General features: G+C 37.0%; 1 protein-coding gene across 1 annotated transcript in view; it reads left to right on the top strand.

Moving 5' to 3' along the window:
• SCML2 (Scm polycomb group protein like 2) overlaps positions 1 to 15,295 on the top strand; it is a 72,048-nt gene that overhangs the window by 31,442 nt on the left and 25,311 nt on the right. Inside the window, exons 6-7 of the mRNA XM_056499393.1 lie at positions 2,678 to 2,766; positions 4,186 to 4,429. Coding sequence (XP_056355368.1) covers positions 2,678 to 2,766; positions 4,186 to 4,429 — 333 coding nt within the window. The remainder of the gene's footprint in view (positions 1 to 2,677; positions 2,767 to 4,185; positions 4,430 to 15,295) is intronic.

The following is a 15,295-nucleotide window of genomic DNA, read 5'->3' as shown; positions in this document are numbered from 1 at the left end:
CCAGCAGTAATTCTTAGAGAATTCTCATTGGAAGTTTAGTAAGGATAGAAATGCTTTCTTTCAGTAGCCTCTCAAAAAGCTTGTCATCCTGCTTTGGAAGCAACTTCCAGTTTTTCTGTTTGAAAAATGATGTGAAAAGTATCATTTCACTAGAGTATGAATCTTAATTTGCTTCTGGAGAGACAGACACAGAACAGTTGACATAGCCATTAGGACACTTCACACAGTTTATAAGGGTTGATTTTTGTGCTGTTGTGCTCCTTCAGAAACACAAGAAAAGCAATGCAACCAGGGTGCCAGTGTAGAATATTGCTTACAATAGATACAATTTGAGTCCAGAAGGTCTTTTTTCTCCTTCTTTCCAATGGATATATAGAGGTTTTAAATGAAAACACTGGAAATTCCTGACATTGGGGAAAAACTTTTTTTTTTTTTTCTTTTTTTCATCAGGTTTCTCAGTTTAACCTCTCTGAAGTTCCTGAGACAACCTTCTAGATTGAATAAAGTGATACCAGTATAAAAAATGGAATAGTATACCTGTTCCTTCAGCTGCACACATGTACAGTGTTAAAAATATGGCTTCAGGAGCACAGCAGTTTTTAAAATGTGTTTCTAAACCAGAGTGATGAATGAAACAGCTCTGGTTATGTGTGATGGGGGCAGTTGATTTCTTAAGAGGAGAAACTTTCCATGGCCATCAGTAGAAAGGTTGATGCGTTCTCCTTAGATACTGTTTCTTACTCTTACCTGGTCAGGCTGCCTGCAGTGCAGTACCTAGCAAGCTGTTTCCCTGCACCCAGGCATGTAAGGTTTACCTGCCCTCTGAACAATTGCTGGTAATACAGAAAAGAATGTGAGTAGCACTATTTTGGCCCTCCTGCCCTAGATTTTTCTAGAGATAGGCTGAATTCCAGCAATCAAACATTCTGGCATACCTAGATAAATTTTTGAAAAAGCCTTTTTGGCAGTTTTGCAGCATCGTGTTCCTGGGTAAAGCTGGAAGCTAATTGGGTGTATAATTACCTCCTGTTAGACATTTAACCAACAGATTTTTTTTTTTTTTTCCTTGATAGTAGGCAACTTTCTGGATACTAATGTTCCACTTTATCATAATAACTAACTAAAATAGTCCCTCCTATCTTATTTTTGCATGGCTTTAATTATGCATGTTACATAAGGGTTTTGAGAAAGTGATTATTGCAGCAAAGTGTTCCTGTTCCAGCCACTGTTTTCCATAGGTGAGCTTTTTGTTGTCAAGAGCTTAATGCTCTGAGCAAATTACATTGCAGATGGCATTTTCTCTGGTTTTACCAGGACAACTTAAAGGCCAAATGAAGTTAATTGAAGCTGTTGTTTAGTTGTCACTCCTCTGTCTTGCTTGTATATCTTTTCTGAGCTGCCTTGTTGGGAATATTGTGTTTCAATAACCACACATGTTCAGGTTTTAAAAAGACTCTTGTAAGAAACCAGGCCTGACAATCAGCTCAGTGGTCCCCGAATTATGACACTGTTTATCTATAGGAGCTCTGCAGTAACTTTGGTGTGGCATAAGTAGTTCTGGATTGAAAACTGTTTATTCTACTGAAGATAGCCTAATGCTATGAGCTAAAGAAACACTATAGCATATTATAGCATTTTAGATGAGTAAATTATTTAACTGGTCAAGAATTGCAGGTGTGTTCCACCTTTCTACTTACAGATTTTTAAGACAATTGTTAAAGACCCATTATAAGGGAATTCATGAGCTCTTGGCAGATTATGGTGCTATTTGCTTTGTGGAAAAAAATTCTGATTTGCTGTATTATGTCTGTTTCTCTGCAAAACTGTTCCAGACATCTAACTGCTAAAGAAGCAGAAAAAAATTTTCACTGTGTCTGTTATCTGACTTATTACTTTAAAACATTCATTTGGAAAGCAAAGAAAGCAAAAGGAGTTTTTGTTTGCTTTATCTTTTAACTGGAAAATGGTTGATTGTAAGGGAAGATTATCTAGAATAAGAAGGTTTTCAGCCAAACCTTTGTTCTGTTTAAATAAGGTAATTCATCTAAACAAATGTGATTGTTGTTTATGATTTTTTATCCACTTGTTAATGAAGAATAATAAAATAGACAATGCAGTTTATGTTTTTCAATATGATACATGATTTATTAAAATTACTTTTTTTCATTCACTCTTAGGTATTCTTTGTTTTTCTGGCTATTTATGTATTTGTTTCAATAAGGGAGGGAGAAAAACCAGTTTCACTGGTTTTTTGTCTGTGTTTTGGTGAAAAAATAACAAGATTCTCAAAAGTAAAAAAGTATCTTTTCAATAAATGAGCTAGAACCTAAAGAGAAAGCAAGATGCTTGTGCCTGGGAAGTTCCACTGGACCAGAGACTTTGTGGGAAAACCTAATGCTCTCCTGTGCTAGGACTTACATGTCATTAAATACTAAAAATTAATCTGAATACCTGACATTATGAGTGATTCTTGCAGGCGAGTCACTCAGAATAGAAATGAATTGCACAGCTTTCTGCAGCTACAGCAACATGTTCTTTTCTTAGCTACTTCTATTTCAGCCAAGTCTGAAATAGAGGGAACAAGGCATTAGTAAAACAGACTTTATAACCTTTTTCTTCTATTGTATTTTACAAACTGAAAGTAGGACCATTTGTTTGGGGCTTTTTTTGTCCTCAGGGTTCCAGATGAATGCATCCTCTTGGCCAATGTTTCTCTTAAGAACTCTCAATGGAGCTGAAATGGCACCTGCAGCATTCTTTAAGAAGGTAAGAAGAAAGGCATTTCTAGTAAACAACTTCTATCAATTGGCCCATGGTTATATTTTATTATGAGGATGCTATGATATTACTCTGTTGTCTGCAGCAAAGACAGGGAATGCAAGAGTATTATTAAAAATTACTTTGAACTGGATTGACATGCTGTAGAACTAGACAGAAAGGAATCTGCTTCTAGTCCGTGGAGAGGGTCATTTCTTTACCTGAGCTAAGACTTCAAAGTATGGTGTGCTATTTAGAAAAATTGTGTTTGCTTATTTTTTATCTCATGGATTTTAGATAAAATGCCTATTACATTTCTTATCATCGCTGTAGTCATGTGAATGTGCACTTTAGTAAAAAAAAAATTAATAGGGAATGAGACCCCATTGGAATGCAGTAGTGCTTGGAAAGGTTTTGTTAAACATTTTAATTGGGCACACAGTCATCATTTAAAATGCTGTGAGAAAGTAGTTGAAAATAGCAGAAAAAGCCATTTGGTTTTTTAAACATAATTCTTGAGAAAGTTACTGTAAAATATGGAAAATTATATAAAAATAACAGTAATATTTAAATTACTTGGTTTAGTTTTTTGTTGAGATGACCCTATTGTCATACTGAGTGTGTTCTTTTTTTGGATACTGAGAGTGATACTGGTAAGTATGTCAGCAAATCAAACAGTTGGGTTAAGGCTTGCAATCACATCACTTGGTGTTAATTTCATATAATTATAATTTTTTTTCGATAAGATAATATACATTTTCTAAGGCGTGATGAGCCATGTTTCTCAGTGCTAGCCTGCAGCACATCTGAGATGGATAATAAAGTTCTTGAGGCTGAGGTGGTAATTTGTGTTCTGTTAGATCACAACTCCTGCTGTGGAGGTACACTTATGCTAGTCACATTCACTTTTTTGTTTTTCTTTTGTCCACTTGGAATTGGTCTAAGGCCAACTGAGTTAACAGAGGCCTATAAATAATGTCCAATGCTAATGAATTTTTCATGGATTAATTGGGAGGTAAAGCTTTTACCAGGCAGTTATCAGTCCCCAGAAATATCCATGCTCTGCAAACCTCTTCTTTATTAGCATGTAATAATTTCATTTTAGTGTCTTGGCTGTCTTGCTGTCCAGACATAATGTATTGGTTGCAACCTATTGCTTATGTAAATACTTTTATCAGGGTCTTTCTGTCATGGAGAATTTTGCTAATTATCCCAGCTGTGTTTGGGGGAATAGAATGAAGATTTTGTAGTGCAGAAGAGCAAAGGCAAATTTGAAATACAAATAATGAATGTGTTCCATAACTTCCTGAGAGTAGTGACTAAAAGTAGTAAGAATGTAAAGGAAAAATAAAGGGATGGTACTTAGTTTTGGTTTTTTTTCTGAGAGGTCATAGAAATACAGACATTCTACTATGATTATTTTTGTAGGAACCACCAAAACCTGTGCCAAACTGCTTTAAAGTTGGAATGAAACTTGAAGCTATAGACAGAAAAAACCCATACCTGATTTGCCCGGCAACCATTGGAGATGTGAAAGGAGATGAAGTTTTTGTTACATTTGATGGCTGGAGAGGAGCATTTGACTATTGGTGCAGGTGTGATTCTCGAGATATTTTCCCAGTCGGATGGTGTAGCTTGACAGGAGATGCATTACAACCACCAGGGAACAATGGTAAGATGACTAATAATATTGCTTAATTGTTTTTTTCCTCAATTACAGCAGAATTTTAAAAACCAGCTGGCTATATGCAGATAAGACTGAAGATTTGATTTGTGAGTAGCAGACGAGGATGAAATGTTGTTGAATTTTCTTTATGTAGCATAAAGCTAATAGAAATTACTGGAAAACAATTTTTGCCTGCTCATAGTATCTCTGGGAACATGTTATATTTAATGTTGTTAGGAGGACTTCTGAGGACCTCTAATTTTTGTATGCTTGTAAAGAATCTTGAACTAGATTTGCTGTTTGTATTATTGATAGATACATCCTCCTGTTTGGTGATACTAATATATTAGCTGCTGCAACACTCTACGTTATGCTAACTGCTAAGTAAAGTAGTCTTTGCTTCTGTGATGATTGCAGGTCTAAACTATATATTTAGTATTTCTTCTTTCATACTCAGAAAATTCTGTCTTGTGGCTGCGTATTCTGAATGCTTTGTCATCCTCTTGCCTTTAGGGATGTTTGTTGATCAGGTGATAGTGTCTCTAGCTAATGGCCACTTTATAACAAACAACTCTCTACCTTAGAAAGAAGGGAAGTAGCATGAAGAGGGATATCCCTCAGTGTAATCTCTTTGCTGCTCTGGGGACTGCTTTCTGTAGTGTAAGGCTTTTCTGACAAACTGTTTGAGCTTTTCTATCCTCATCCCATACAAATTTGTCAGGAAGAGAGGTTTTGAAGGAGAGGAATAATTTTTTAACTAATTTCTTTATTAACCAGAATAATTTGTTCTTAGTGAGAATTTTCCCAGCTGGTGTTAGGTGAGTCAGGAACAAGTAGATTGGTGTCACGGAACTCTCACCAGAAGTGGGAGAGGAACAGAAGCAAGAAGGCAAGAAATCAGTAATGTTTCCTGTCCTTTTCATCCCCATTGTTTTTCTCAGTCTTCTGCTAGCAGATCAAGAACTGTATGGAAAATCGAATCGGAATTAGTTAAAGGTACCACTGCATCCTTGCTCTCACCCGCCTGTCTGAAGTTGCTGCCAGGGGTGTAGTATCTGGATTCGAGTTTAGTCCATTCTGGCAGATTTTGGCAAAGGAGTAATTGTGTGTAGCTGTCCAAAATGATCTGCTGGTACAAAGCTGCAGTGAGAGGGGAAGGGAAAGTCAAAAGGTTCAGATGATGTATGTTTGATCAGAATCATCTAATAGGTACCACACTGACCTTAGTCTTAATGTTTCTATGCTCCTGTTATAGGTAATAAACGAATTAAACCGAATTAAAAGGTTAAATTGGCAAATTTTATTTTCGCGACCAAAATACGGTCCTGGAAAGCCACAACCGGAAAAAACAATACCGAGCCCGGGGTCGGAATTGGGTGAACACACGATGTTACCCAGCCTCTATCGCACTGGCTTCCCCTGGTGTTCACATCGCTGTCTTGGTTGGCCTCTTTTTTATACTGTTTTTCATAGCCTGGAGCGGGACAGTCCTTTGTTTCTTTCAAATTTAGCTCTGGTGTCCACACAAGACAAAGTCCTTCCTGCTCCTTGATGAGATTTTGTGTCCGTTGTGTATTGCTTTTAGGTGGTTGATTTCATCTTTACGGGGACCAGAGTCGGGGAATGCAGTCCTGGTGATGGGTTTTTCGGGAAATGCTGTTCTCCTGTGAGTTTCCAGGCTTCCCCAGGAGATAGGTGCTTATCGGTAGCAGTCCGATCTGTAGATATGTTAATTTACCTAGTTCTGAGGCAATCACTGCCTTTTCCTGTGGCTCGTTTATTTTGCAGACTTATTTTATACAAAACACGAATTACAATATGGTATATATATATATCACACTCCCAATCTCTAAAGTGTGTTTCTCAGCTTCTTCAGAAGGTGCACCTTGTCTTTGAGATCATGAATGAGACATCTTATTATGCTTAAGTTAATTATTTCTTTACTGTGGGGGTGACTATGCATTGGAACAGATTGCTCAGAGAAGATCCAGAGTCTCCCTTACTGGAGATATTCCAGAACTGTCTGGACACAATCCTGGGCAGTGTGCTCTGGGGTGACCTTGCTTAAGCAGGGAAGTTGCACCAGATGACCCACTGTGGTCCCTTTCAACCTGACCTATTCTGTGATGCACAAGAGGGGTTGTGTAAATAAGTGGCATAGAATTTTTAAAACATATTTTTGTGACTGTTTAGATTTCTGAGTCCAATTTCATCTTCTGGAAAGAAGATTATTAAATTGTTTAGTCTACTCCAATTTCACTGCTGGAAAGCCTGTGATATTTTGAGGTAAGACATACCTCAATAATCAGGCAAGAATTTTTTCTTGATTAGTGCTTGGTGGAGCTCAAAGTTGTTTCAAAGCTGGTTATGTAATCCAGTTCTTCAGGTAATAAACCAAACAAAATTCAGACTTGAAATATCTATCCAGGTAGGATACTATTGATTTTTAATGAGAAAATAAAACACTAGGCATTAACAAAATCTGAAGCAAGGTTCTTACTTACTTGTAGTTAAAACTGAGAATTTTGGACATGTAATAGAAACTGAGTGCAGAGAGTTTCAGGCTGGAGTGCTTATTTTTGAATCCAAAATGAGCCCAAAGTTAACTGCAATTTTATTGAAATTGTGTATTTATTTTTTCTCCATTCTGAGCATAAGTAATTTGTTTTTTATGTTTTGTTTTGTATTATTTTTATTTATTTTATATTTTATGTTTGTATGTGTTATACACACTTGTTGAATTGACATATCTGGATGAAATATTTTTTTCTCCAAGCTTAGGTTTCTCACTGTTGAGCCATTAAAGAACTACAATGGCAATCCTTTATTAAGATGTAAATAATAACTTCAAGAAGAGTAAAATCAAGTAGTTTCAATTCAGAAATTCGATGATTTCAGGATTCTTCATTTTGTTACACTAACATAGACTACTCCTGTTAAGGAAAAAAATATGACATGTTACATTGCAGGGATTTGCTTGGAGTATTGAAGTGTTTTTCTAGTCTGGACTTTTTTCCTGCTGGTTACCTCAGTATTTCTGGCTTGAGTTTCTGCAACAGAAAGTGAAAAAAATTGAGGCTTAAGAGTGGCTTGAATTCTGGAGTGAATATTAAAAGTATTCTTGATTTTTGTAAAGCTAAAAGCATTTAAATGTGTTAAATCACTACTTAGAGGGTTGGGGGGGGAAAAAAAGCCTCAGATTTTAGTGAACATGCAAAGTCAATATCCTGCAATCTAAGTATGAAAGCAATAAAGGATGCTTTAAATTTCATTCATACCTAGGACAACAATTTCCTGCCATGAGATGTCTAATTTATCCTATTTATTCCTGCCATTTTGGAGTCTAATTTATCCTTTTGAAAGAGAGAGAAAATGCAGTAAGGGAGGCAGTATGAAAATCAGGGAAGTTTTTATTTCAGCTTTCTACTGTCTTAGACTTCTAGGATGCCCAGAGAGAATGTAGGACCTTTGCCATGGGAAGTGTTTAAGAACAGGCTTCTAGGATGTGGGGGAGTTTGTTCAGACCAGATTTTGTGTTATTTTTGCTCTTTATAACTGTATCTTCTGTACCTCTCATTGGTATTAGGCAGCTCATGAGCTAAGATAGAAGATAATATAGAGATGTTAGGTGAAAAGTTGTTTTAGACCAACTGTTGATAGCCTTCAGGTCTTAATATTTGTGTTTATATTTTGTCCTTATCAGAAGATGGGACTTCAGTGGACCTGGCTGGATGTGTGCACAGTGGTATAAAAAGTACCATTTGGTATTTATACTATCAGAAGCTGTTCTTACCTAATACTGTAGTTTGTGTCATTAGAAATACCTCTGGTAGTACATTGGTTATGTATGGTTTGATTTCAGTGTTTGATGTTGGCTTGGCCCGCTGCCTCAAGGTTAATATTTTAAGGATGCAATAGATTGTTTTCTCTGTGTCTCTGGGTAATTTGAATGCTTTTAGGGATGACTAGTTACACATAAACAGTGTTGTGAAAAGTACCTAATGAAAGAGATTGACATAGTAACGTCTGTGCTGGACCAGTCTGAAGGACCATCTGCTCTTGAAGGCTTTCTCCAGGACTGGCTGAGAACAGATGTCTGAAGGAAAGCATAAGCACATAGGAGACAGATTTGCACAAGTGTTCCTAGTATCTGTCCATCTACAGCCCAGCACCTTCCAAGCCCAGAATAATGCTTTAATGCTGATTACCTTCTCAGGTACTCAGCATAAAAGGGGAGGAACTTGATCTAACCTGTTCTATTGTATACTGGAGCCATCTGAACGTTTAGCACCTACAAAACAAGGTGTTCTCTACTTGAGTATATTTTTTGTTGATAAACTGTTGATATAAACTTGCTGATAGTTTCATTTGTTGTCATTGGTTTCTTGTACTGAAACAGGTCCTTGTACTTCCAGTACTTTTACAGGAAGATTTTAGTTTTGTTTTTCAGGGATCAGTTTTATTCCTCTGCCCACCCTTGTTCTTCTTTGCTGTTTCCTTTTCACTTACAGCATTTTGAGCCACTGGGTCCAGAAGTGCACAATATATGGAAACTTAGTGATATAGTGGTGCCTTCTGTTATGTTTATGTTCCTCTCATGATTATTCATTAATTGATATTTGGAATTTTTTTACTTTTACTGATATTGTGTGCTTCCTTGGAGTGAGTATGAATGCAAAAAAAAAAAAAATTAGTCTTGTTGCTTTCTTGTTACCTTCTGCATTTTCTTATTCTGAAATTTGGTCATCTCTTGGGTACATGTAACTTCTGTTTTGATATACTTTAAGAAGGCATTTAAAGTTTTATATCTTTTGCATGTTTTTTTATTCACTATTTTTTCTAGGCCAAATGTGTTCTACTTTTCTATTTAACCCACAATAGACTGTAATTTTTACTTTACTCAGTTGAATAAGAGAAATCTGTTATTATACCCAAGAACATTCTTCATATTCTTGTATTGCTCTGTAGCTCGTTGCATTGGAGACTTATGATTGAAGTAGGCAGCAGGTGACTGGAGAATGTCAGAACAATTTCTATTTGCTGTTTCTGTATAAATTCATTTTACTGTTTAGTTATTACATGTAAATGGCAGTTACTTAGGCAACCCACATTTTTATTTATAATAGAAGTAAAACCTTTTCTGTAAAAGAGAGAAAACAAAAGAATGACTAGGGACAAGCCATGTGGGGAACAAGTAAGTACTTTCACCTGCAAAGATTGATTTCAATACTAAGTAGTATCTATCATTTAGATGTGAACACATCTGGAAAGAGAGGGATTAGTTTCTACATATCCATGATCCCCTCAGCCTTATGAAGCTGGATTTTTGAAGGATAAAGATGATACAATGAACTCAAAAAACTGGAACTGCTCTCTGCGCTCTAAAAATTTGGGAGGCCAAAGGAAGATGATAAAATAATTCTAAAAGACCAAACCAAAACCATAATACACTGTAGCTTTTACCCTTAGTCATTTTCCTTCTTTCCTTCTCCTGTGTCTCCCTCTCTTCCACACCCTGTGTCCCCTCATTGATTTTCTCCTAATTTAGTGCATTTATTGTCAGTGAGAGCAATCTTCTTTCATTATGCTAATCAGCATGTTGATGTTAAAGGTCTCCTTCTAAAACTGTCTCTAGCAATAAGAGTAGTACAGGCTCAAGCAGAGATTTAAAAGTATCTTATGTGTCTATTTTATGATTTGTTACTTTTATTTAATTTTCAGTCATGTTCTCAATGTTTACTTTGTGCAGATTTTACCAAGCTAGATACTGGAGATGGTCTTCTCTGTTGCTGATGAAATTACATGAAAATAGCTGTGTTATGTTTTCAGCTGAGTTGTGCACTAATGTGCAACATCATACAAGGCAAAGTATTGCCCTATTTGCTGATGAAACAGAAGAAGTGTTGAAACTTTAGATGGAGCTGCAGTTAGATCTGTGAAGACTCTGTGTTGTTTAGAGAAGCCAAAAAAAAAATCAGATAAGCATGGTAATTAAGTTTCATTAAAGAAAAAAAGGTGAAGTGGTACAATTTCATACTGCTGGAGGTTTTATTTTTCTGTCAGTGCAGCCAGCTTCTCTTCACAAGCAGATCACAGTAGTTAAACCAGGCACACACAGTAAGCAGATTTATGCTGTCTTCAGAATTGTACATGAAAAACTCCTCAGTGCTTCAGGCTAAAACCTGACTTGCCACTTTCTCTCAAATGTTAAGCTTTTTTTTATTTGGTATTAATGTTTCTTGACATCTTGCTGCAAGGCTGGGATAGTGTTGCTACAGGGCAGTAATCACTTAAGAAAAAATAAAAGTTTAGCCTTTGCCAAAGATGTTATCTTTCTTATTGTAAGTCTGGATTCCTCGTCATTTTACCATGTTTATTTATAAGGTAATTGTAATTTTCTTGTAAATTGCAAGTACTCCAGCACATGTATTTTTGACTGCTACATGGATTTTTTTTTAATTTGCTCTTGTTCGGTCCTTATGGACACTGCAGTTATTTCAGTATACTCTAAACAGGAAGTTGTACTACTGTACAGACCTCCCAACTGCAGCTTGAGTAGTAGAAAACCCTACCCCTGTGGGGACTAAGCAGTAAAGAGTTACTAACCTAGTTGTGCCAAGCCACAGCAAATGGTTGTGATGCCCTACTAGTGTATGGGATTGAATAGATATTTTCCAAATCTGTGTTAATAGGTATAAGCTATGTTCAGAGTATCAGTGCTGTCATTGAGATGCTGAGACAAAACAAATTGTGGCATTGTACTATCCATGCTCTGTGTGTCTTTTTTCCTTCCCCAGAAGCTTGTTGCTTTTTATTGTCTCATTTTGGGCCCAGCTTTCATCCTGCTTATGCTATTTGGGGAAAAATAATGGCAAGACCAGGGCAGAATGAGTAATGATTAGGTGAAAAGTCAGGTTGTTAAATTTGTACCCAATGTGTAGAGCTGGGCATTTTTAAGGCTTATTGACAGATTCATCATCAGCACATCTAAGTTCACTTCAGGTAATTCAAGTTGATGCTGTTTTGATAGTTCAAGTTTTTTGCTTGTGCACTTCCTTGTTAGAAGCTCCCTTCCTTCCAGATTATCAATCAAATACAGGATTTTTTGTTGGCTTTTGTCTGGTTTGGGATTTCTGCTAATATGATTGCAATGGCAATGCTTGTTGTAGGGTGAGACTAGAACCTGGCTTTTCACAGTTCTTGGTTTCTGAGGATTAACTGAACAGATCTTTCAGGAGTCTTTCATTTGTTTTGCCTGTATCCCCAAGTCCCACATATCCCCTGCCCCATCTTAGCTTGTAAAAGTTTTTTTTTTTGGAGGTGATATGTCTTAATTTGGTTAGCAGCGGGTTTTGAAGGATCTTAAATGGTATTTTCAGTGGCCGGTTCTTTAGGGGAGGCTTGCCTACCTCCTGAAAACGTGAGAGACTGGGGGTGGGAGTGAAGGTGCTGCAGTGCTGCCTGGGGAAGACACTGGGAGAAGAATGCTCTTTCTTTTATCCATTTTTGTCTTACATTGCTTGGCAGCCTCCATTTTGTCTTTCAGTTCTGTGTAAGGTAGGCTAAAAATTTTTGCAGAAGACAGAGACTTTTTATTTCTTTTATTATATATGTAACAGAAACTAAAATCTAGGAAGAAGAAAATTTCAAGCTGTAGTGTCCATGTCTTGCCAAGGTGGATGTTGAAGTTTCCAAGTGTGATGCTGCTTTTTAGATAGCAGAATAATCACTTATAACTGATTTTGTATCATAGCAACATAGCAATTAGTATCTCACAGCTACCTCATAACCAGAAGTAATCCAAACAGATAGGAAGAGGTGGAATGTGTTACCGATAGTTATGCTTTTGTATGGCTCTGTTGTTCAATTGAGACATAAGGACATAAATTTTTATAATCCTTGGCAGTAAGCTGTTTTGAAAAATTGCTAATCTTTTCCACTTTCTTTGCCAGTTGTCAAAACTATCATGATAATAACTGACTGTATTAAAGAAGGTTAATTTTATAGTTAAAACTTCAGGCTAGAATTCAGGAGATATGTTTCCATTACTTCTCCTGTGGAATGCTCGCATGGATTTAGGGTAAGTTGCTAAATCTCTTTGCCTCATTTTTTTTTGTCTGTACATGACAGAAGGACCAAGCTGTTATATTCTCAGAAGAACATTGGGTTTATATATTGGGTGGGCATAGGAACAATACTACAGTACAAATAAAATTTGTATACTACCTTTTTTACTGGTCTAATTGGCACCTTCAGCTCAATTCTGTACAATTCTGTGTTCACAGAATGCATGGCAGTGAGCCCCTCTTGCTTTTTGACATTTCCCATCAGTTGTTTTAAGCCTTGTCTTGTAATTACTGTTCCGTGACACTAACTGAATGGGAGATTTATAATGTTTAAATATTACAAATCTGAAGCTTTTTTTTCTCCCCGCTTTCCATAAAAACATGGAGTGATACTGTCACTGCTGATTATTTGAGGGAATTTTACTAATTAGAATTGCATGAGAATTCAGGCTTTTGAGCTGTCATCTGTTCCATCCCCTTCCTAAGTACTGGAGGATTCGGTAGCTTCATATTTCACAGTTGTCTTAAATATCTTACTTATTCTGGCAAGAGATCTTGGAGATAACATTCTGGGGTCAAATTCTGCCAGTGTCTGGGCAGTTTTTCTGCTTCTGGAAGCAGAGCTTGGCCCTCATGTAAGGTGTAACCTTTTGGGTCCTTTTCATGCCAATGAGCTCAGTTGATTGCAGTGGATCTGCCTGTTTCAGTGAGAGGCTGAGTTGTGGCCATGCATCTCCAGATTGTGAGTTCCAAGATATAGGATTTGGGGTTTTTCGTACATTAAATGCAAAGTTTGCAGGTGTTGAGATTCTCACAGGACTGTTTGGGACGGGGGGAAGAAAGAATGTTTTGAAAGAGAAGTATTTGAAAGTATGAAAGCTGTGAGTTGCATGATGGACTATATACCTACCTATACCTCACACAAACAGGGCAGTATAATTAGAGCTCTGTGAACTTTGAAAGTGCTGCTTAGTTGCTAACATTTCTATGGTAAAGTATATCTGTGTAGTGTGACCTCTGTTCTTTAGTTATTGCAGGTGCCTGTACAGGTTTTGGCTCTAAACAAGATATTTGGGAATTGCCATGCAATGCATCCCATTCCTGAACTGGAGTGGTGGATATTTGTATAGATGAGCAACATGACACAAATGCTTGATTTTGTTTGTGCAAATGAGAGGGCCTTTGTGATGCAAAGCAGCATCCTCAAAAGGCAAATGTGCTTTTTGGTTGTAAATATTCCAGCTAAATACTGCAGTAATTGCAAGCAGAGCTTGGCATATTTCCTCTCTATTCTCTTCATCGTTATATTTTAACAAGTTCTCATGAGACTATTAAAATGTCTTAGTTTTTGGAACATGTGGCCTAGTGGGGATAACTCTGTCTACAGATGCAGTGGGTTGGCAGCTTGATTTTGCATGTCTTTTCATTTCCCCCCAGATCCTGTGACCCAGTGTAACCTTTGGTCTCCCTCTGAAGGCCAGGGTGAGGGAAGTATGAGCAGGTGACTGATGATCACTGTCAGTACAGCCTGCAGACAATATGGGAATTACTTTAGCAGTCCCACTCCCTTGCACTCCCCCCATCCTCTCTTAAATCAACAAATGCAAATAGCAGCTTCCTCATTTGCTGCTATCTCTGGGAGCCTGCCCAAGCAGCATGGGCTTTGTTGCAGTCCTGCCTGTTAAGAAAAGCAGCTTCAGCCCTAGGCAGAAGGAAAAATATCAAGTGGGACCTGATTCCCCCCACCCCCTTAATGGTTAATACTGCTCATATTTGGTCCTCTGGCGTATCCAGGTAGGAAGATGCTGAGACAACGTAGTGCTTGATGTGTGTGATTCAAGAGAGCTGCATGAAGTGGCTGGAGCTGTTTCTATTGTTACTCTTTGTCCAGTAAATGTCCTTCTGGAAGAGAATAGGGATTGCCCAGTGTCCAAAACTCATACCTCTGCTCCAAGAACTTGTTGACTTGAAAGCAGTGTGTATTTGATAACAGCTGTGTCTTTACTGTGTGAGAATAGAAGTACATTTGCTAGATTTAAGCATAGGCAGAAACACAAAGAATTTGTTAAACAGCATTTCTTTACATGGTCATGATTGTTTTGTTCTATGCATAGTAGTGTGGCACAAATAAATAAAAATAGCTGCATTTTATAATGTTGTAAGTATAATACAATATGTAGTATTGTATTATACAGCATACAGTTGATATTGTTTTGCTTTCTAGATATACAGCTTAACGTGAGTTGTTCAGCAATTCACGAACATAAGAGTAATGCTGTGGCAACATTTGGTTAAAATTCTGTTCATCTTATTTTAAGTTGTCAATGCATATGAAAATATGTTTTGGCATACATAAATAAAAGGAAAGTGATCACTTTATTCATCCAGAACGTGGTCCTTCCCACGTACCTAAGGATATCAGGTCTGCATTTGATGTATTAGGATTGCAACCAGCCATAATGAAGAGATTTCTTCTGAACTGCCATTTAGGAATATTAGATTAGTAACTGAATCAGGCAAGGAGCAATGTATGTAAATGCTCCTACTGCTTTAGAAATGTGTGTCAGCAGTACTTGTATTTTATAAGAAGTCTGTGTGCAGTGTATATTTCATCTTACAATGACATTTTCTACTGCAAATACTTAACAGTTAACTCCTGAATAAAGATCCAGAGTTAAAGAAACAGTTGCAAAGCAATGTGCTGGACTGTTAAGTTGAATATGATTCACAGAGCTAGACATTTAAACTGTTACTCAATCTTTAAATATTTTATTTTCTCAATCTCACACTTCAGAAGTATCTTTCT

Source organism: Oenanthe melanoleuca, chromosome 1 (genome assembly GCF_029582105.1).
Source record: "Oenanthe melanoleuca isolate GR-GAL-2019-014 chromosome 1, OMel1.0, whole genome shotgun sequence".
Taxonomy (NCBI): Eukaryota; Metazoa; Chordata; class Aves; order Passeriformes; family Muscicapidae; genus Oenanthe; species Oenanthe melanoleuca.
Note: the sequence above shows the minus strand (reverse complement) of the source record. Positions and strands in the feature narration are given on the sequence as shown.